A 20,454-nucleotide genomic window follows, 5' to 3' on the forward strand; every position below is an offset into this window, starting at 1 on the left:
CTGTGGGCCCACCCCTGTCCCTCACGGTTCCAGACAGAAGGATGCTCAATATCAGTAAGAGCCAAGGTTCCATGGAATAATGAGGTGACCCTGTGTGTGTCCTCAGCCAGCAGGGCCTCTGACTTGTGGCCACCTACAGAACCTGCCCACAGTGCTGAAGCCAACTGCAGCTGAGGCCCCGCCTGGCCAAGGCCTGTCTATAGCTTCCCTGTCCTTTAAGCCAACTGGGCAATGTGGGTTTTTGCAAGGTCAGGGACAGAGGCTTAAGGTCCGTCCTCTGAGTCAGCGGGGATGAGGGCCAAGCAGGCGTTTTGCCTCTCTCGGCCTCACACCTCTCTGCTGCTTTCTGTTTGCAACAGGATTCCCTTTTCAGTATTTACTGCTATTTTTGGCTTTCTCCCAGGAGCTCCTACAACAAAAGGGAGCCTGAGTATCTTGCCAGGAGACACCAGACCCCTGCTGGAGGGGCGGGGGCTCCTGTGGCAATGCAGGAAGCACCTTGTGCCTAGGCCCCATTACCCTCCCTTGTCAGGCCCAGAGGGAAACCTGCATTTCCTCTCCCCAGGAGATTTCCCTACCCTGAGCAGCAGTCACAGCAGATAGCTCAATCACCATCCCTTCTCAGGCTGAAACTTTCTTTACAGCAGCAAGGGTTTCCTTTCTGGGAAAGCTAGAGGAGATTCCCAAACCGTAAGGTCAGGGGGAAACTGGGGCAGTTTTATTGACGATGGCAATGTACAAGACTCCACACCTAGGTATGTGCACGGGGTAAGGCCCGAGCTCAGGCCTTATGATCCTCCTCAGGACCCTTGGGGGCAAACTTCTCCTGCAGTTTCTTCCACATGCTTTTATCCATTTCCTTAAGCTCTTCCAAGGTGTCTGCAAAAGGGGAAGACAAAAAGAGAGAGGGACTGAAGTCTAAAACTTGATAACATAGATTGGACCCATTGGGCTTTCCCGACACAAGCATGCCTTGCTTTTCACACAATGTGTTCCTGAAAAAGGGAGATGTAGACCCAGCTTCTGAAGAGCAGATCAAACAAGGTAACAGAAGTGACCACTCGTGGTGACTGAGTACTGTGTGCCAGGCTCTGTGCCCAGCATGCTCTCAGTGGTCTCCTGCCCTCTCCTCACCCTCAGCATCAAAGCGGGGTGTGCTGCTCGTTGCCCTGCTCCGTATGAGGGCAAAGAAATGGCCCTGCGCTGTCCGCTGTGCAACCCACAGACCCAGATGCTTCATCGCAAAATTTGGCCTGCTCCACACAGCCCTTCCTGTCCCCAATTTTCAGGTGTGGAAACTGAGGCAGGAGGCGGTGAAGTAACCTGCTCAGGTTGCACAGCTGAGAAGTGAAGCAGGGATTTGAATCCTGGCGTGTGGACCCAGCACATGCTGTGGAGTTGAGCAGGCACTGGGAGGGGGATGGACTTGGACATGAATCCCAGCCCATCATCTCCCACTCTGGGTCCGCTCAAGCAAATTACTTAACCCTCTACACTTCGGGTTCCTCATCTGTAAAATGAAGATAAAAACACATCTGCAGACAACTTGGGGAGAGGTGAAAAAGAAAGAAAAAAAACACACGTACCTCAAAAGTTGTAAGGATTAAAGAAAATCATGGAAGTAACTCGCTTGGCATACAGCCTGCACTCAATGAAAAGGCAGCCATCTCCACCACAATGCAGGTGGGAGGGGCTCTTGTTTAAGAAAATACACGTCCCCACATCCAGGAACCAAAGCAGGGTTTCTTGGCCTTAGCACTACCAACACTTTGGGCCAGATAATTTTTCGTCGTGGGCTGGCCTGTGCATCACTGAAGGCTGTTTTGAAGCATCCTGGACTCTACCCACTAATACCAGTAGCACCGCTGCCCCCACCACCAGTTGTGACAACTAAAAATGTCTCCAGACATTGCCACTTGTCCCCTGGGGGGGCAACCCCCCCCCCCCAGTACAGAACCATTTGTCTAAAGTCTCTAGGGCTAATGTTCCATGAAACCTAATTTTACGTGTATGTTAAATTTTAGATATTCTTATAATATTGTTTTGCTTTACCGGCCTGAATTTTCATGTTAACAAAACTACTGGAGAAAAAAGAGTATCTTTTCTGACCAAAAAAGGTAACAGAAAAAAGCCCCCGCTCTGGAGCTTTTCCAGAAGTCCATGTTTCCAGTGTCCAGGTGGACATTGAGGGATCCTGTCCACCACCAAGCCCTGAGGCCTCCCTTAGGCGCTTTCCATGACCCCAATCCCAGGGTGGACACACACGTGACCCAGAACACAGTACATTTCAGACTTGCCAGGCCCTCAAAGCCTCTCACTACAAGGTGCTGCAGGTCTTTTCTTGTCCTGTCAGAGGAAACATTTGGTAAGCTTACGCCACACAATTTGCAACAAAAATATGAGGCTTGCTGTGAAAACAAATTCTCAGCAAATTTCCTGGAACTAAACTCACAGCCAGAACAAGCTGCAGCGCGGACCAATGGCGGGACTATCTCTCAGCCTTCGTTGCTGCCTGTTTTCCACTTGCAGAGCCTGCCCTGAGGTGAACAAAACAGAGGGCAGAGGCAGAGCCTCTGGAACTTACTTCCACCCTCACTTCAAGTTCAAACTTTGCTCAAACTGTCCAGGGCCCTCAATAATGTGCATCAATACTGCTAATTACATGGACCCAGGGATATAGGAGTAAATTTACACATTTAAAAAAAATTGCCAATAAAGTGATTCTGCCTGGCCAAAATATCTTCACCGCAGTTTCCCAGAGAGTACTGGAATAAAAATAGGGTTAGAGTTGACATGTAATAGCAGGTGACACCACCAGGTTTTAATCTCAGAAGAGAGTTTTCTAGAAGCCCAAATCCTCAAAACTAAGTTGCTGAAGGCTGCCAGAAGAAGAGGAAAGACATATTTCTAGAATACCAGAAGGAAATGTGTCAGGGCCATGGCCTCCCAGAAAAGGTTAGCCTATTTTTGTATATAATATACTTGGCAACAAAAATAGTAATTTTCCAGTACCTGCCTACTTCATCCCTGGCTCTCTGGCCCCCATCCTTAGGGACAGTGGAGATAGGGAAGTAAGGAAAGGATGGGCTCGGCAGGATGTTTCCTTTCTTGATAATCAGAGTTTATCAATGACTCTAAAACATACCTAGTTAAACTCATATCTAACCCACAGACCACGTCCCCTGGGTCAGATAACTCTTAGGCGGATATCCCCAAACACGTTTATTGAATGGCTTTTTGTTTTAATTAAAACCTTCATTGTTTATAAAGCCCACTTAAGACCATAAAAATAAAATTATTTTCCTTCCATCCTGATTTCAACTACTTCCATTTGGCAAATATGTATTTCCCTGTTCCCTGCTGCGCAGCCTTGAATTTAAAAGCACTAAAGATAGATTTTCTTTTTTAAATACGCCTTTGACCTTCTCCACAGTATATGGTCAAAATGCATGAGCCCTGTAGCTTCAGAATTTCCTCTGGGCTGTTCTACAAGACTTTCCATCAAGCAAAGCTGTCTTCTTAGACAATTCTCCTTGGCCACTCAAACTCAGAATCATTTGCAAACCAATGAGAAAAGGCAGCTGTGCTTTCATTACCTGAGGACAGGATCAGCTTGTACTCTTCCAACGACAGGCCACTGAAGCTGGTGTCTCTGGGGCGAGGGTACTGGTCACCGGGGCAGAGAGGAAGTGAAGGAAGGGGAGAGATCAGCACACAAGCCTTGCTCTCTAACTGCATTTCACCTGGGCCCTGGGCAACTAGAGGCCAGGAGGCCTAGCAAGGAGAAGAGCAGAGCCATCTTGAGGTCAAGACTTGGCCTCGCAAGAACCAGTAGTCTCCAGCAGGCAGCTCCAACTATAACGTACCCATGAATCCTCCCTGGAAAACGCAGGTATGAGTGGGGCCCCCGATTCTGCATTTCTCACCAGCTCCCAGGTGATGCCCATGCTGCTGCTCATGGATCACATGTTAGTAGGGAGGATTTAGAAAAAATCAATTTTCCACATAGGCATATGGCCACAGATGTTTGTGGAGTTACTGAGCATATTTCTCAAGTATGGGAAAAACCACTCTAAATGGAATTTGACGGTAATCATGTTGGGCCCAGCTCTGTAAAAGGAGGGCACTTTCCCAATCATCCCATCTTTATCACCAGTGTATGGGGAGGTGTCAGTTCCATCAGAGTGGATGGGAAAATAGGTATAAATCCAATGGCTGTCAGATACTCCCAGGAGCACACACTGGCATATCAAATACATGGCTTCTATTCATAATTGGTTTTCTTTGTTTCTTCCCTATTCCCTATATTCACAATTTTAAATAGCTTTTATTTAGGTGGCCTAAAAGCCTCTACCAGGCACCTCTGTTGGCATGGTTGAAATTACTGGTTTCATTTGAACGCAGCAAAGCCAAGTCTTTACAAAACATTACATAGTCAGATTCTCACTCATTCTTATTAGTTGTCCCATCAGAAAGCTGGGGATATAAAAGACTGTGGCCCACTCACCTTGTGTTTGTAGTAGTTTGAATGGAGTCGCGCTAAGCTCTCGTACATCTGATCACAGGCCTCAGGCTCTGCAACCTGAAAAGCAAAGAACCCCAAAGGAGGTGAGCAAAGGAGTCCTGCCTCCCACAGTGTCTGTACCTTGAGGAAAGACCATACTTAATAAAGCGTTCACATGAAGCAGGCCTGCAGCTAGCACTGGCTTCTCCACTCTGCGGGAAGCAAACCTGGACTACAGCTCTGCTATTAGAAACTACTTTTTGGAGGCATAGCTCTGCCTCATCAACTCCCCAACCTGCAGAAAAATCAGATCAATTAATCAGCAAACAAGCATTTGTTGAGCATCTGTGACTTGTGAGCCACGACACCAGATGCAGTGGGAGATGCCACAGTAGAAATGTAAGGTTGGAAAGGCATGCCTAACAAAGGGGGTGCTGGGCAGAGTGGGCTACAGGGACTCAGTGGGGGAGTCCCCACATGCTCAAGTGGTCAGTGCATGATGGAAGTGAGACGATGCTAGGTTCTGAAGGAAGCACAGGGGTCAGCAGGCAGAAGGGAGAAGGGCGGGCCTTCCTGGGGGAGGAGATGCCGTCAGCAAGGAAGAGGAGGCAGGAATCCTGTGGGATGCTTCAGGCCAGACCAGTAGATGCTTTTCTTTTTTTGAGACGGAGTCTCATTCTATTGCCCAGGCTGGAGTGCACTGGCGCAATCTTTGCTCACTGCAACCTCCGCCTCCTGGGTTCAAGCAATTCTCCAGGCTCAGCCTCCCGAGTAGCTGGGATTAAAGGCATGTGCCACCACACCCAGCTAATTTTTGTATTTTTTAGTAGAGACAGGGTTTCACCATGCTGGCCAGGCTGGTTTCGAACTCCTGACCTCAAGTGATCCACCTGCCTCAGCCTCCCAGAGTGCTGGGGTTACAGGCATGAGTCACCATGCCCGGCCTCAGACCAACAGATTCTTTTAGCAAAGGCAAAAAAACAAATCATCTGAGTTCTCATCTGTGATAGGTGGGGAGCTGCTGAAACTCTACAAGAAGGAAAGAAACATGAAGAAGGCAACATTTAAGATAAAATGGGTAAACTGAGGAGAACCAAGATGGGACCACAGGTAGGTCCTGCTAGAAAGGAGATGGCCCAGAACACTGAGGCCTTGCCATAGAAAGGGGGATATAAGTCAATTCTCTGGTGCCAGAGACAGCGGTGCCCCTGCTGGACATTCTCAGGAAGACAGGCAGCGTACAGAGGAGGCGTGGTCTTTTCCCTTGCACCTCTTCTAACTTTCCCTTTACTCTGTCCTTGCTATTATTTATGTATAGTTCTTTACATTTTTCTGCCAAGAATTTTGAAAAGCTCCCCAGAACAAAACTTTCTCTTTTACATTTTTTTTCCCCCAGAATTCAAATGATGGATTTTTTCCTAACTTAAATCCTTCCTTGGAGAAGGCAGAGCATAAATAAATCAGTAGTAAAGCAGTTTAATAGGCAGCTCCACTGCTGTCTCTCTGTGCATGTCAAATGAGGTCCCTACTTTACAGCAAACAAAAAAGACAATCCATCATTTAGTTCTACCTGACCCATTCCTGGGTTCAGGCTACTCATCATGAGAATGTACAGCTAGATACATCAGAAGAGGAAGGATTATGGCCTGAGGAGGTGGCCAGTGTTTGCTGAATAATAATCAAAGTCATTATCTGAGTGGACAGAATGAATGGAAAAGTATGAGGCTAGTGTCTCCCTGCTGCTGGTCAGCTCTTCTGGGGAAAGTCCCGTTAGAATGGAATTCTGCACACATCTGGACGAACACATCTGGAACATTTCTTCAGCAGGGCGCGCACAGCCAAGAGCTAACGCTAGAGTGCAGTGGCGAGATCTCGGCTCACTGCAACCTCCCATCCCAGGTTCAAGTGATTCTTCTGCCTCAGCCTCCCAAGTAGCTGGGATTACAGGTACCCACCACTACGCCCAGCTAATTTTGTGTATTTTTAGCAGAGACAAGCTTTCACCATGTTGGCCAGGCTGGTCTGGAACTCCTGACCTTGTGATTTGCCCACCTCGGCCTCCCAAAGTGCACTCACTTATAAATTTAACAGACATTCATCGAGACCCTATAGCATGCTTGACCCATCTATGAGCAGGGGACGCTTGGGTGAATGAGTATCTCCAAGGCTGTAGGGAGCAGTGGAGTCAAACTGCCTGGGTTGAATCCTGGCACCATCCCTTATCAGCTATGTGATGTCAGGCAAACCATTCACTCTTCCCCCATGAAATACACTTAAAAAAAAAAAAAGTTGTCACAGTTTATCTTTCTCTGTATCTGTACATACATATCTTTCTTCTGATCCACTTGAAAGTAGGAGCATAATGCCCCTTCACCCCATATTTCAGTGTGCATTTCCTAAGAACAAGAACATTCTCTTATATAACCACAGTTCAATGATCAAATTCAGGCCACTTAACATCGATACAACACTATTATCTAATGCACAGTCCATATTCCAATTCTGTCAATTGTCTCAATAATAATCTATGGAAAAACAGGATGTCCTGCTGCATTTAACAGTCATGTATCTTTTAGTCTCCTTTAATCTGGGACATCCTCGGCCTTTGTCTTCCATGCACTGAACATTTTTGAAGCATACTGGCCAACTTAACCTTTCTTTTAAAAGAAAATATAATAATAGCCCCTACTTCCCAGGGTGGTGTGAGGATAAATGAGGTAATGCTTGGGCTGCTCTGAATTCCAGGCCTGGAACACCGATAAATGTGAGTGATTAGTTTTTCTCACAGTTATTAGTAGTAAAGAGTTGTAGTAAACACAGGCCCCGTCTCATAAATTAAGAGGGGAAACGACAGAACAGTTCAGAACCACCATGGTGGGAGTGGAACGAAGGGGCACGTACAAGGTGCTATGGGCCTGTGGGGCCAGGCAGGAAGTGCTAGACGATGAGCGGCTGAGGATGGGCGCATGTACCAGCAAGGGAGTGGGGTGCTCCAGGCACAGGACCAGGTGGAGCCCGTGCCCAGGGAATGGGTCAGCATGTTATCAGTGGATCAGCATGGCTGGTGTGCAATGCCGAGGGTGGCGCTGGAAACGGAAGTGAGGAAGGATGAAAAACTGCTGAGGCTTCACTCCTGACTGACCCTGGTGGCCCTCAGCAGTCACTGAGCACTCCATGGTCTGCCAAGAGAGCAGCTGTTTGCTGAACCCGGTCTTCACCTGATGGCCGCTTATCTGGACCTTCCCATCCTGCCACCATCCCCACCACCTTCCCAACCAAGCTCTTAGGAAAGGAGTCCACACGCTGATTTGCCTTCCTCCCATAGCCTCTGCCTCTCTCCTGGGCTCCTAACACTGCTTCCTGATAAACCTGCATTCCGACCAGATCCGCACCCTCAAACACCTTGTCAACTCAAGTTCCCTTCCTGCTCCAACTTCTCTAGCAGTGATAAGTCACCAGTAGGCTGCTCAGCAACCTTACATCACACCCTCAAGCAGGTGTGGTATAAGGTGCTGGCCTTCCTTGCCACCTAGTCCCATCCCTGATGAGCAGCAGTACAGACAGGAGGGGCACGGGGGAGGGTCACCCTTGCAGAGTGCTGCTCCTGTAAGAGCAAAGTGCACAGTCTCAGTGCAAAAAGCAAAGTGACCCTGAGGTACTCTCACTTCTTTTTTTTTTTAAGACAGATCTCACTCTGTCGCCTAGGCTGGAGTGCAGTGGCACAATCTCGGCTCCCTGCAAGCTCCGCCTCCTGGGTTCATGCCATTCTCCTGCCTCAGCCTCCCAAGTAGCTGGAACTATAGGCACCCGCTACCATGCCTGGCTCATTTTTTGTATTTTTAGTAGAGACAGGGTTTCACCGTGTTAGCCAGGATGGTCTCAATCTCTTGACCTTGTGATCCGCTCGCCTCGGCCTCCCAAAGTGCTGGGATTACAGGCTTGAGCCACCGCGCCCGACCACTCTCACTTCTGAAGCTTCCTCTGTGTGAAAGAGACAGTCTCCTAGAGAGTTCCCAGAATTCCTGGACTCAGTTGTAATCTGAGAAAGAAAACCAAACACCTGAGTCCTAAAAACAGACTTGCCATCCAGTTTCCCGTCTGAGGTCAGAAGGTGTCTAACTGAGGCTGTAAAAGCAGCTCAGTGGAGGTGACAGCAGTTTGAGACATGCCCATTTCTAGCCAAGTTCTTACTGCCTGAGGAGTGATGAAGCCTTGGTCAATGCTGGGTTCCTAGCCACAGATAACTCAAGCTCAGCAATTTAAAAAGTCATGCTTACTACTTAAAAGGATGTCAGTGGAGACATGTGTCGAATTCCAGAAGCCTCACCACGTTCCTATAGCTTACACTTTATTCACAGACTCCAGCACTAACATTCCTGAGTTCTGCAATGCAGTTTTTCTGATGAAATGGACTGCATTTTTAGAAATATTCTTAATACAAGCTTTAAATTACCTGATTTTGCATTCATACCTAATGAGATCATTAGGTGTTTTAGGACTAATAGCAGTGCTGGGTTTGAAAAAGGCAGCAGTGGGGACATTATGAAAAATTCAGCACTGCTCCCCAAATGTGAATAAAATAGACGTTCATCTGACGAGTGTCCTTTATAGCTCTATTTTTGCTCCTTTTGCATTTCCCCTGTTCAGTCGTCAGTAAATTTCTCTTTACCATATTAAACTTTTATACATACAAATCTACATCAGTGTGCCGCAGGCACTGATTTCGATTTTCCAAATTGAATTTTGGGTGGTGACAGCAATTGGTACAGCGGCCCCTATTCTAGTCACACAAAGGGACGCATAAGCACTTTTGGGAAAGGGTGTTGCAAATTGCTTTGCTAATTAAGGTAGAGCTGGATTCGGTCCAGGAGGATCTACAAAAAAAGGTTTTCAAGACTTGGTAATGAACTTCTGAAATGAGTTCATTCTGTTATGGGAGCCTATTCCCTTCGATTGGGTTGAAAATGTATTTCTTGAGCACCTACTATAGAAAGAGTGCTCCACTAGGGGACTGTGAGGGGCCATAAAGAAGAAGACCCAGGCCGGCTGTGGAGAAGCTGGCAGGCACACTACAGAGACAAGATACACATGAATTAGAAACCAACCCTGCCTGGGGCAGTGTGCAAGCGAGAGCCACAGCTGCGGAGCATGGGCTGCTGCACGAGTCCCGAGGTAGGAGTTGGGCACCAGGCTGTGCTGATGGGGAGGTGTGGCAGGGAAGGGCTGAGTTTCACTGCAGCGACAGTGCATAGAGTGAGGAGTGCCGACCTGGGCATGAGTGACACGGGGACCAGAAATGACTGGGGGGATGAGACATGAAGAGGCACAGGACAAGGGTGTTTTAGGCAGGCAGGGCTTTTAAGGGGAACCCAGGGAGGGCTCCAAGAGCCTTGGAAGCCACCAAATTCTTGATAAACTCTGTGTTTGTTTTGGGGTTGTAGGGGTGCAGTGATCCACAGTGCACTTAAGTCTCAAAGGATCAGAATCGCTTGTACCATGGCCAGTTTGGGAGACCATGAGAGGACACCCTTGCTGAACCTGGGGCTCGTGTTGGGGTGGTGAGAGGCAAGGTTGGAAACACAGGCTGGGACCAAGGATCAGAGGCACTGCAGGTCTCACAAAGTTGCCTGCCACCTGTCCAGGAGGCAACGGGCAGACCCCAAAGATCTTTGAATAAAGTAGTGACCCACCAGAAGTGGCCAAGAATTTATCCCCTTCAGGTGGAGCATTGCAGCTTTACATATGCAGAGATAAACGCCACCCCTTGGTGTGAATACTACCCTAGCTCACACTGGCACCATTCAGAATTGGGAGAGAAAAAAAGATGGAGATGTTTGCATTCCCTCTTAGAGATGATTCTCCTTACAACTCCAGGTTTTCGATGGGCTCAATACATAACTAAAAATAGGATAATCTGTTCTTAGGACACTCTTCAAAAACATGACTTCAGGGGGCCCACAAGTGGGGGTGAGCAACGTTGAGATGGCTTCACTGTGGCCAGCATAGGCCAGGTGGCTTGGGAGCTAGCTCCCTGCCACACTGAGGAATGACAAGGACCAGGCCTCAACTGGATGACTGAGAAAACAGAATCATAAAAAAACCTTTGAATTCTCCTCTGAGAAGGTGGAAATACCATTTACATTATTAGAAACCCAAGAAAAAGTTTAACTTCTTTCAAACTGGGCCAATGTTATTATACTTAAACTTGGATACAATACAGTTAGAACTCCCTGGTGGGCAAAGAGCAGCAGCTCTTCCAGGACGCCCCTTGGAGTTGCACCTTGTGCTACATAAGTGGGTGCTGGTGTGCAGTCCGGGATCTTTTAGGAAGCACCTAATGAACTCATTAGAAAGATCTGCTCCTTTCTCTGTTGTTAAGTCAACAATTACAGTTGTTGTGCCACCTTTCCCTACATTGCAATTCTTTTATTAAGCTCTCAGCGCTGTAGGAAACACGTGTTCTTAGACAAACTGTATTCAAAATGGGCAAAGCCCATAAACACTGACTTTTTAAAACTACACAATAGGATATGGGGTGTAAGAGGAGTTACATGTGTTCCTGCTCCCACCACCACCTCCCCACTTGGTGGGTTTAGGGTGGACCATAAGACTCCCCAGAGGGCAATTTGAGGTGGAATAAATGGAGGCAGTGGTTTTTTGTACTCTGGGTTTGAATATGAATTATTAATTTGCCCTTTAGTTAACCCAGCTTTTCTCCGCCTGGTGTCCCACCCAGGACCATCTTTCTTCCCATCTGGACTGGTAGTGGCTGGGGCAAAGAATAGGTGGGTAAACACAGGGAGTTCCATTTGCTGCCCAAACTATGGCCCAAAAAGGTTTGAACAGGCAACCAGGGGAAGGAAGTGGTTTGACGTTCATGGAATAAGAGGTTGTTCTAACAATAACTTGGAACAGCAGCTGAGGAAAGGCCAGGCACCCAGGAGATGATGCACACTGGGGCCAGGAGGGCTGGGTCTGTTTCTCACTTGGCTTGTCTCTTATGGTTACAGAACCCCCAGTGCGTTGTCTTGTTTTTCTGATTTGTTTCCTCATCTGTAAAATGGGAACAGTAATGGCTACCACTCAGCTGCACTAAGGATTAAATGAGATCATGCCGGCAAAGGTGTGTTGTGTACCTTTCGGGGTGATCATTAAGACGAAGGAAGCCAAGAGGCTGAGAGGAGGACTCACTGTCCCTCTCCTCTACGGGAATGGAAAGACGGCATGAGCAGAGCTACTTTCCCCTCCAGTCCTGTCTTCTGGCAACCGGCATAATCATGCTAGTCAGTCAACTGGATCTAATCCCCACCTCCTGCTGCCAGTTTAATGAAGAGCCTACCAGAATCACATCACCTTGCTTTCTCAAGATCTTTATCAACGATCTGGGGGTGTCAGTAGGAGTGACTCGCAGTAGTGTTTTCAATTCCAGCGAGGAATTGCGCCCTTCAAAAATTACCACAAAGATTTACTAAGGCCAGGTGCATTCTCAGGTGACATTAGGATGAGGTACCGCAACAGTGGTCCTGAGTAATGCACCTGCTGCCATCGTGATGCACTGGTTCACTCTACCAGGAATGCATTCATCAGCTGCTACAGAATCACTAACAGAGCCATGACTTGCATCTGCAGCTGGGACTCAAACCTGTGTGGGCCTTTGACTGATCAGGAACAATTGCCCTAGGTGATGACAACTCCAAAAGAGAAAACTCTTTCCTCCTTTGCTGGCTCCTCTTACACTAACAATCAAGCAAGTGAATGTAACGCTCTCTCACCTCCCCAAGGATGGAACCTCTGACTGCCCAACTGTAAGCTCCTTGGTGGTGAGGGCCAGGTTATGGCCTTCTTCCATAGATCCTGAAATTTCCCAAACATGGTAAGCTCTCAAATCAATTCTCACCACTCAGGACACACAAATATTCCTTTCTCACTCTTCACAACTTCTCTTCATCTAGTTCTGCTACATCTGAAAATATACTCAAATTATCTTTGTCTCATGAGCCACAACCAATTATTTACTTATCCATTCAGACATTTACTGAGTGTTTTTTATGGGCCAAGAACTATGCTAGACACTGCTAGGGGAGAAGGGGAAAGATAAAAATGGCATCATCTCTATTTTCAGGAAGCTCATACTAAAAATATGCAGGGAGTACAGCTTTAGAAAGTTCACGGGGTTTGTAGAATTGGGACTAGATAAGATTCTTGCCTTAAAGATCTTTACACTTTGGGCCAGTGAAGACCACCATGAATGATGGGAGGGCCCTGGGTATCGTATAACCTGGACCAGACACTCCCCAGGCTGCCAGCCAATCCGCAGTCCAGTCACAATGATGCCACTGGGTGTGCTCCTGCTCCTTTAGGTGGGCTGGCTTGGCTCTGTTTTGGGTTAAACTGCAAAAAAAAAAAAAAAAAAAAAAAAAGAAAAAGAAAAAGACCATATTCCTTCTTTGACAAGTCTTGGCCAAGTTTTCACAAGTCATTTCTTCAGACTGTGTGTATATGCATCTCATTTCATTTCTGGTCTCTTGCCCGAGACCCAGGCTCAAATATAGCACTGCCTACTTGACATTGCCACTTGGAAATCGGTGTACTTGGCATCTCAGGTTTAACCTGCTTAACACCAAACTCAAGAGAGTCTTCCTACACTTCACCTATTCCTACCTCAGTAAACGGCACCATCTTAGACCTAGATGCCCAGGCCAAAAAATATCTAGGTGCTATCTTTGGTTCCTCTCTTTTCCTTTATCCCACATCCCACATATCAGCAAGTCCTGCTGACTCAACCTGCGCATAACCTGAATCCAGCCACTTCCATCTTCTGTGCTGCCGTCCTCATCCAACCCCCCACCATCTCTCGCTTATAGTACCATAATCGGCTTCTCTCCAGCCTCTGTTTTTTGTTATTGCCCCCTATAACCCACTCACCACATACAACCAGAATAGTCTTTTAAAAAGTAAATTAGGGCACAGCAGTCTCCTCACTAAACATCCCCAGTGACTTCTCACTGGCCTTACAACGAGGTCTAACAGCTAATCAGAGCAGATAATATCCTACTGTGCCTGGCTCCCGACCTCCACCTTAGCAAACTCCACCTTACTTACTACCCTGCAGCCATTCTGGCTTGCTTTCTGTCCTAAAACACGTCAATCTGCCTCCTGCCTCTGGACATGTGCAGTGTCTGGAATGTCCTTCCCGCCAAGTGTACATGGCTGGCTCATCCTCTCTTGCCTTAGGTCTCACCTATGTGTCACCTCCTCAGAAAGGCCCGACTAATAACATTACCGTTTTATCATGTTACCCTATTTTCTATCGATCACAGTATTTATCTGTCTTACGTACACCTACCTGCTTATTGTGTCCTGAACTACAATGTAAAACTTCATGCGGGCAGGACTTCACCTGTTTAACACTGCTGTTTCCCTAGTACCGTTCCAGGCATATGGTAGGTGCTCAATAAATACGAGCTATATGAATGAATGAATCCCAGAGCTGCAGCACCAACCTGGAGGAGAGCAAGAACACAGGCCTACTACTCACACACAGCTGCTGAGCTGAGGACCCAAACCTGCTGCACAGGCTTACAGGGGCTCAGGAAGAACGCAAACACTTAGCGGGGACCTGCAGAGTTAACTGGGGATTACCTCAGTCAATACACAACACTGCGAAATAATGAGGTAATGGTACCGTGACACGTGAGCAAAAAGCTGAGGCTGTCACCAGCTGCCACTGGTGGTGTGGGTCTCAACTCTGTCTGCACCTTGAATCACCTGGAGAGCTTTTAAAACTCTGAGGTCAAGACCCCACTCCTAGAGATTCTGCATTTGAAGTTTTTGTTTGTTTTTTGATTTGTAGAGACTGAGTCCCACTATGTTGCCCAGGCTGACCTCCTGGGCTCAAGCGATCCTCCCGCCTCAGCCTCTCGGAGTGCTGGGATTATAGGTGTGAACCACCGCACCCGGCCCATCTGGAGTTTTAAAAAAGCTTCTTCGGCAATTCCAAGGTGCAGCCGGGGGAGAGCGCTGAATACAACGTGCGTCGCTATCAGTAGCTCCCTGGGGGGAAAAGGGGGTCCGTGCTCACGTGCTGCCTGGAAAGAGGGCGCGCGCATGCGCAGATCCCTCTTCTTGCACGCTCGTTGGCCCCGACCCTGCCTCGTCCTTTCCTCCCCTCGTCCCAGCCGCCTCCCCGCCAGTCACCTGGGTATTCTCTCCCTCCCGAAAGGCTTGTGCTACCCGCTGTCGCAGGTAAGCGCCCAAGTCCCGGCCCCGTTTGGTCTCGTCCACTGGCCATTCCTCACAGAGCTTAAGAAAACGCCGGTACCGGCTAGCCGCCATTTTGGGCCCCGCGTGTTCCCGCCTTAGGGGGAGGAGTCGGCGCCGAGGGATGGCGCTTGCGCACTAAGTCTCGCCGCCTGCCTTCGGAGTGGGGCGGGAGGCCGGAGTGGGCATGCGCTACTTTGCAGGCGCCCTGCTACTCGCCGGGTAGGGGCGCTGCTCGCCTTTCTCGGCAAGCCGAGCTCATTCAGTCTTCGTCCTCCTGGAACCGACCCAGATTCCAGGGGCAAGGCGGACGTGGAGTACCCCACGTCCAATGACTGCGAAAGCTTGAGACTAAAAAACCCTCCTCCGAGGCCTCGGCTGTTTTGCATAAACCAATACATTTGCATGTAAATACAGGTTATTGGATGAAGATATGTTTGAACGTTGTTCGTGGGTGCCCCTGTGCCTGTCACTATCCCTTGGTACTCTGCCTCAATTCCTTCTTTAGTGCTTCCTAGTTCTTGTTTCTCTCTGCCCAGTCCCTGTTAGTATCCCTTCTGTTCCCCCCTTCCTATCCCTTATAAGCCAGACATTTTTCTCTGGGAGGCCCAGGTTTTCTAGCATGAGCAATGCCAACTGGGTTGATTCAGCCTAGAAAAACTTTTTTTTTTTTACAATTTATTATTTTGTATTGTGGTAAAATACACATAACAAAATTTACTATCTTAGCCATTTTTTTTAGACAAGGTCTTGCTATGTGGCCCATGCTGGTCTCAAACTCCTGGGCTCAAGTGATCCTCCCACCTTGGCCTCCCAAAGTGTTGGGATTACAGGTGTGAGCCACTACACCTGGCCTTAACCTTTTTTTTTTTTTTTTTTTTTTGAGATGGAGTCTTGCTCTGTCGCCCAGGCTGGTATGCAGTGAATGGTGCAACCTCCGCCTTCCAGGTTCAAGTGATTCTCCTGCCTCAGCCTCCCGAGTAGCTGGGACTACAGGCACCTGCCACCATGCCTGGCTATGTTTTGTATTTTTAGTAGGGACGGGGTTTTACCATGTTGGCCAGGCTGGTCTCGAACTCCTGACCTCAGGTGATCCACCTGCCTCGGCCTCCCAAAGTGCTGGGATTACAGGTGTGAGCCATGGTGCCCAGCCAGCCATTTTTAAGTGTACAGTTCATAGGTATGAAATAGCACTGAATAATGTTGTGCAGCCATCACACCATCTCCATAACTCTTGTAAAACTGAAACTCTATACTCATTAAACAATAAATCCCAACTCCCCCCTCTCCCCCCAGCCCCTGGCAACGACCATTCTATTTTGTCTGTATGATTTTGACTACTCTAGGTACCTCATGTAAGTGGAATCCTGCAGTATTTTTGCAACTGGCTTATTTTGCTTAGCATAACATCTTCACTTCAAGGTTCATTCATTTTGTAGCATATGTCAGAATTTCCTTCCTTTTTAAGGCTGAGTAATATTCCGTTGCATGTATATACCACATTTTGTTTACGCATCCATTGACAAGCACTTAGGTTTCCTCCATGTTTTAGCTCTTGTGAATAATGCTGCTATGAACATGGATGTACAGACATCTCAAGACCTTGCTTTCAGTTCTTTTGGTATATACCCAGAAGTAGAATTGCTGGATCATATGGTAATTCTATTTTAAGTTTTTTGAGGAACTGCCATACTGTCTTCCACAGCAGCTGCACCATTTTACACTCCCACCACCAGTGCACAAGGGTTCCAGTTTCTCAACATCCTTACCAACATTTGTTATTTTCTGGTTTTTTGATAGTAACCATCATAATGGGGGAGGGCCGTATCTCAGTGTAGCTTTGACTTGCGTTTCTCTAATGATTAGTGATATTGAGTATCTTTTTATGTGCTTATCAGCCATTTGTATATCTTCAGAGAAATATCTATTCAAGTCCTTTACCTGTTTTTAATCGGGTTTTGTTGTTGTTGTTGTTGTTGTTATTGAGTTTTAGGAGTTCTCTGTATATTCCAGATATTACTCCCTTGACAGTTATGTGATTTCAAAATATTTTCTCCCATTAAAATGTGTTTGTTTTGCCAAGTCTTCTCTTATATGTCTCTAGCTACATCACCATGTGGACTGATTTTTGTTCTCAAAAGACTGTCCCACTGTCTGCATTTTTCATAAGAAAGCCTCAGCCCCCCGTGTATCTCCACTGTCCTGTATTTAGCCAAGACCATCCAATGTGTACAAAACTTTGCTTCCTCCAAACCTTTTCCTTCTTGCCCTACCTACATTTTAAAGGTGAATCTAGGAGAGTCCCGCCTTCAAGAAGTTGACGGCCAAGTCTGGGAATGTGTACGTAACCAGGATACAAAGTTACAGATGATGAGAGCTTTAACTGAAGTGTTAGACAATGCTAGGGAGTTCGGAGAAACACATGTCTGCTGTTCAGGGGAGAGTGGGAGAAGATCAGGGATGGCTCCAAGAACAGCCAGAGGCAGGCCTAGGGTGGCAATGGGAAAGAGAGGGAGGAGTTTAATTTGAAGAACGATCAATGGGTGATTTTAAACGGAATGGCTTTAACTGTTTCGAAGATGTTAGGAGTCAAGACCATTAAAGGAAAACCTCTGGGGACCAGAATGTGTGATGCCCACCTGAGGTAAGGAGAGTTCAGGGGGAGTGGAAAATGAGGCGCCCAAAGGCACCTCCTCCAGAAAGCTCCCCTGATTAACCCCACCAGGTTCCCAGCCCAACAGTCCCTCCCTGCTCCATCCTCACCTCATAGCCACGTACTTTTGATGAGAGCCCTAAGGCACAAAGGGCAAGGATTGTATCTATTTACTTACCAAGGTCCAGGCACCTAGGGCTGTGCTGGGTGCCCCGAGGTGCTGTCATAGCTGTGGCTTTGAAGAGCACCTGGCTGGTCCACATCTGTCCTGGGAGGCAGAGCCAAGGTCCCTCTGTCTTAGGCAACCAAAAAGTAACATTAGGTGGCAGCAAATGGTTTTCATGCCGCTTGAGGTACAAGGAAAATGAGAGGTTGAGAAGAACGCTGGGCTCCAGAGGAAGCGCAAACAGATGCTTCCTCCTAAGGTGCTCCCTTCCCCTGTACCCTAGCTTCTCTGTCAAGCTGTGGTTGTCTCTGGTTCTGACTGCCCTGCCCACCTCTCTTCCTCCATATGGAGGTTGTTTGGCACGGTGGTTAAGTAGTAGCGTTATGGAGTCTGACAGACCTGGTTGGAATGTAGGCTTGCTCATTCATTCATTCATTCATTCATCCATTCACTTACTCACTGATCTATAGCTCTGATCACTCTATCAGTATCATTTCCTGGGGCCCAGTGCAAAGTGAAAATGTAAAGCTCTTTGTTAAAAAATTATTAAGGCCGAGCGTGGTGGCTTGTGCCTATAATCACAGCCACTTGGAGGTGGGAGGATCACTTGAGCCCAGGAGTTCGAGACCAACCTGGGCCACATAGTGAGACCTGCATCTCTCCAAAAAATTAAAAAAATTAGCTGGATGTGGTGGTGCACACCTATAGTCTTAGCTGTGTGGGAGGATGGCTTGACTGCTTTGAACCTAGGAGTCAGAGGCTGTAGTGAGCTGTGATTACACCACTGAACTCTAGCCTGGGTGACAGAGTGAGACCTTGTCTCTAAAAAAATTGTTAAGAATTTCAAGACAATGACAGCAGGGCATTAAAGCAAATGTAGCCCCTTCTGAGTGCAGCGCCCTGGGCGACTGTGCAGGCCATACACCCATGAAGCTGGCCCTGAGTTCCTGTCATGTGGTGAACAAGACAGATGAGGGCCCTGCCCCTATGGGGACAGACAGCAACCAAGCAAACATATAATAATAATAGTGTTCTATATGTATTAGCTCATTTGCTGAATGAACAAGATAATTTCAGATGTGATAAGTGCAAAGGAGAGATCAAGACAGGGTGCTGGGTTCACAGTGATTGGGGCAGGGGAGGGGTCAGTGGTCTGGAGGCCATCCCTGAGCAGCTTGTGAGTCACCTGATGGGGCAGCCACGGGAAGATGGGCATGAGAGGCTTCCAGGCACAGGGCAGCAAAGGCAAAGGTCTTCAGAGCAGCCAACCCCAGGCAGGTTATTTAATTGCTATAAGCTTCAGTTTCTTCATCTTAAAATGAGAACTATGATGATAAATTAACACTGAGTATTTACTATGTGCCAGCACAATTTTTTTATTTTAATTTTTTATTTTATTTATTCTTTTTTAGAGACAGGGTCTCACTCTGTCACCCAGGCTGGAATGTAGGAGCACAATCATAGCTCACTGCAGCCTCCAATTCCTGGGCTCAAGCAATCTTCCTGCTTCAGCCTCAGCCTCCTGAGTAGCTGGGACTGCAGGTGGGAACCACGATGCCCAGTTGTTTTATTTTTTGTGGAGATGGGGTCTCGCTATGTTGCCCAGGCTGATCTCGAATCCTGGACTCAAGTGATCCTCTGGGCTTGGCCTCCCAAGGTGTTGGGATTATAGGCATGAGCCACTGTGCCCAGCCCAGCCACAATTCTAAATGCCTTACACGTATGGACTCATTTAGTCCTCACAATGGCTCTCAGATTTATGTACTACTGTTGTCCTGCCATTTTTACAGAAACTGAGGAAACTGAGGCACAGAAAGGATAAGGTCACCAGCTGGTAAGTGGCAGAGCCAAAACTTGAGCCCAGGCTGGGTGGCTCAGAGCCGTGCTCTTGGCCACTCCCCCAGGCGCCTCTTCAGGCCCCCTTGCAGCATTATCATCGTAAACCATGTGCGTGGTGTGTTTATACACCTGGTGTAGCCTTGGCCAGTGCCAGCACAAAGTAAGCCAACACATCGCAGTGGCTCTTATTGATCATTTTCTAGGCCCCCTTTTCCTTTCCCTGTGCCTGTGGGTGGTTTCAGCCAGTCTGGACTGACTGGCTTGTCAATCACCCAGCGCCATTCCCAGCACATTAATAGGCACTGCCTGGAATGCAGCTGGGTGGTGCCAGCACCTTGGGGAGTTGATGACCATTTTAACACCCACCTGCCGGCTGTCACTCATTCCACACTGAATGCAGTCCCCTTGGCTCACTGAAAACCCCCACCAGGGCCTCACCTCCCAAGTCATTTGGAAGGGGTATTTGGGCTTTATGGAGCCCTGATTGCTCTTTATAGAAACTAGGCACCATCAGGGGGAGGAGAGAGGAGGGAGGGAGCACTGCTTCGGTTTTTCAAGTTATAATGATCCCAGTAATTGAGACACCGAATTGCACATTTAAATGGCTTGCAAGTAAAAAATATCGTTTTGTAATGCTGGTGTTAATAATGTAAACATTAAAAAGGAATTAAATACTTAGCTTCATTGTGGAGCACGACTGCCTGAGTTTTCTTCTTTCACCTTATTCAACTGGAGGAAATGATTGGCTGCAATACCCAGATATGTTACCCAAAAAGTGGGTCTGGACTTGCATCAGAATAGTGAGTCATTTCATGCCCCCTGTTAAAGGTAGCTGGAAGGGTCACTCTGGTAATAGGCTGCTGCCTTATTCTGGAGGTGAGCTTTTTTTAAAGACATGTAAGTGTTTGAGGTGTGCTGGGATAGGCTCAGTGGGGACCTGAAGTGCAGCCGAATATATCCAAAGCCCCTCAGTTCTGCTGAGATGCCTGTCATCTGCCCCAGGGATCTGCTGCCTCTCTGCATCTGTTCCAT

General features: G+C 47.7%; 1 protein-coding gene across 2 annotated transcripts; it reads right to left on the bottom strand.

Moving 5' to 3' along the window:
* Positions 1–696: 696 nt before the first annotated feature.
* Positions 697–14,872, bottom strand: LOC116459672 (ubiquinol-cytochrome-c reductase complex assembly factor 2). Of its 2 annotated transcripts, none has more exons than XM_032140332.2 (4): positions 14,702–14,872; positions 4,508–4,582; positions 3,597–3,666; positions 697–879 (listed from the first exon to the last, which is right to left on the bottom strand). In XM_032140332.2, the coding sequence occupies exons 1-4, from the start codon at positions 14,837–14,839 to the stop codon at positions 782–784; spliced, it is 381 nt and encodes a 126-aa protein (XP_031996223.1). In that variant the 5' UTR covers positions 14,840–14,872; the 3' UTR covers positions 697–781. The 2 variants fall into 2 exon arrangements, with proteins under 2 accessions (XP_031996223.1, XP_058288295.1); XM_058432312.1 differs by having other exon boundaries at positions 3,597–3,774.
* Positions 14,873–20,454: the final 5,582 nt, after the last annotated feature.

Source organism: Hylobates moloch, unplaced genomic scaffold (assembly GCF_009828535.3).
Source record: "Hylobates moloch isolate HMO894 unplaced genomic scaffold, HMol_V3 SCAFFOLD_20, whole genome shotgun sequence".
NCBI lineage: Eukaryota > Metazoa > Chordata > Mammalia > Primates > Hylobatidae > Hylobates > Hylobates moloch.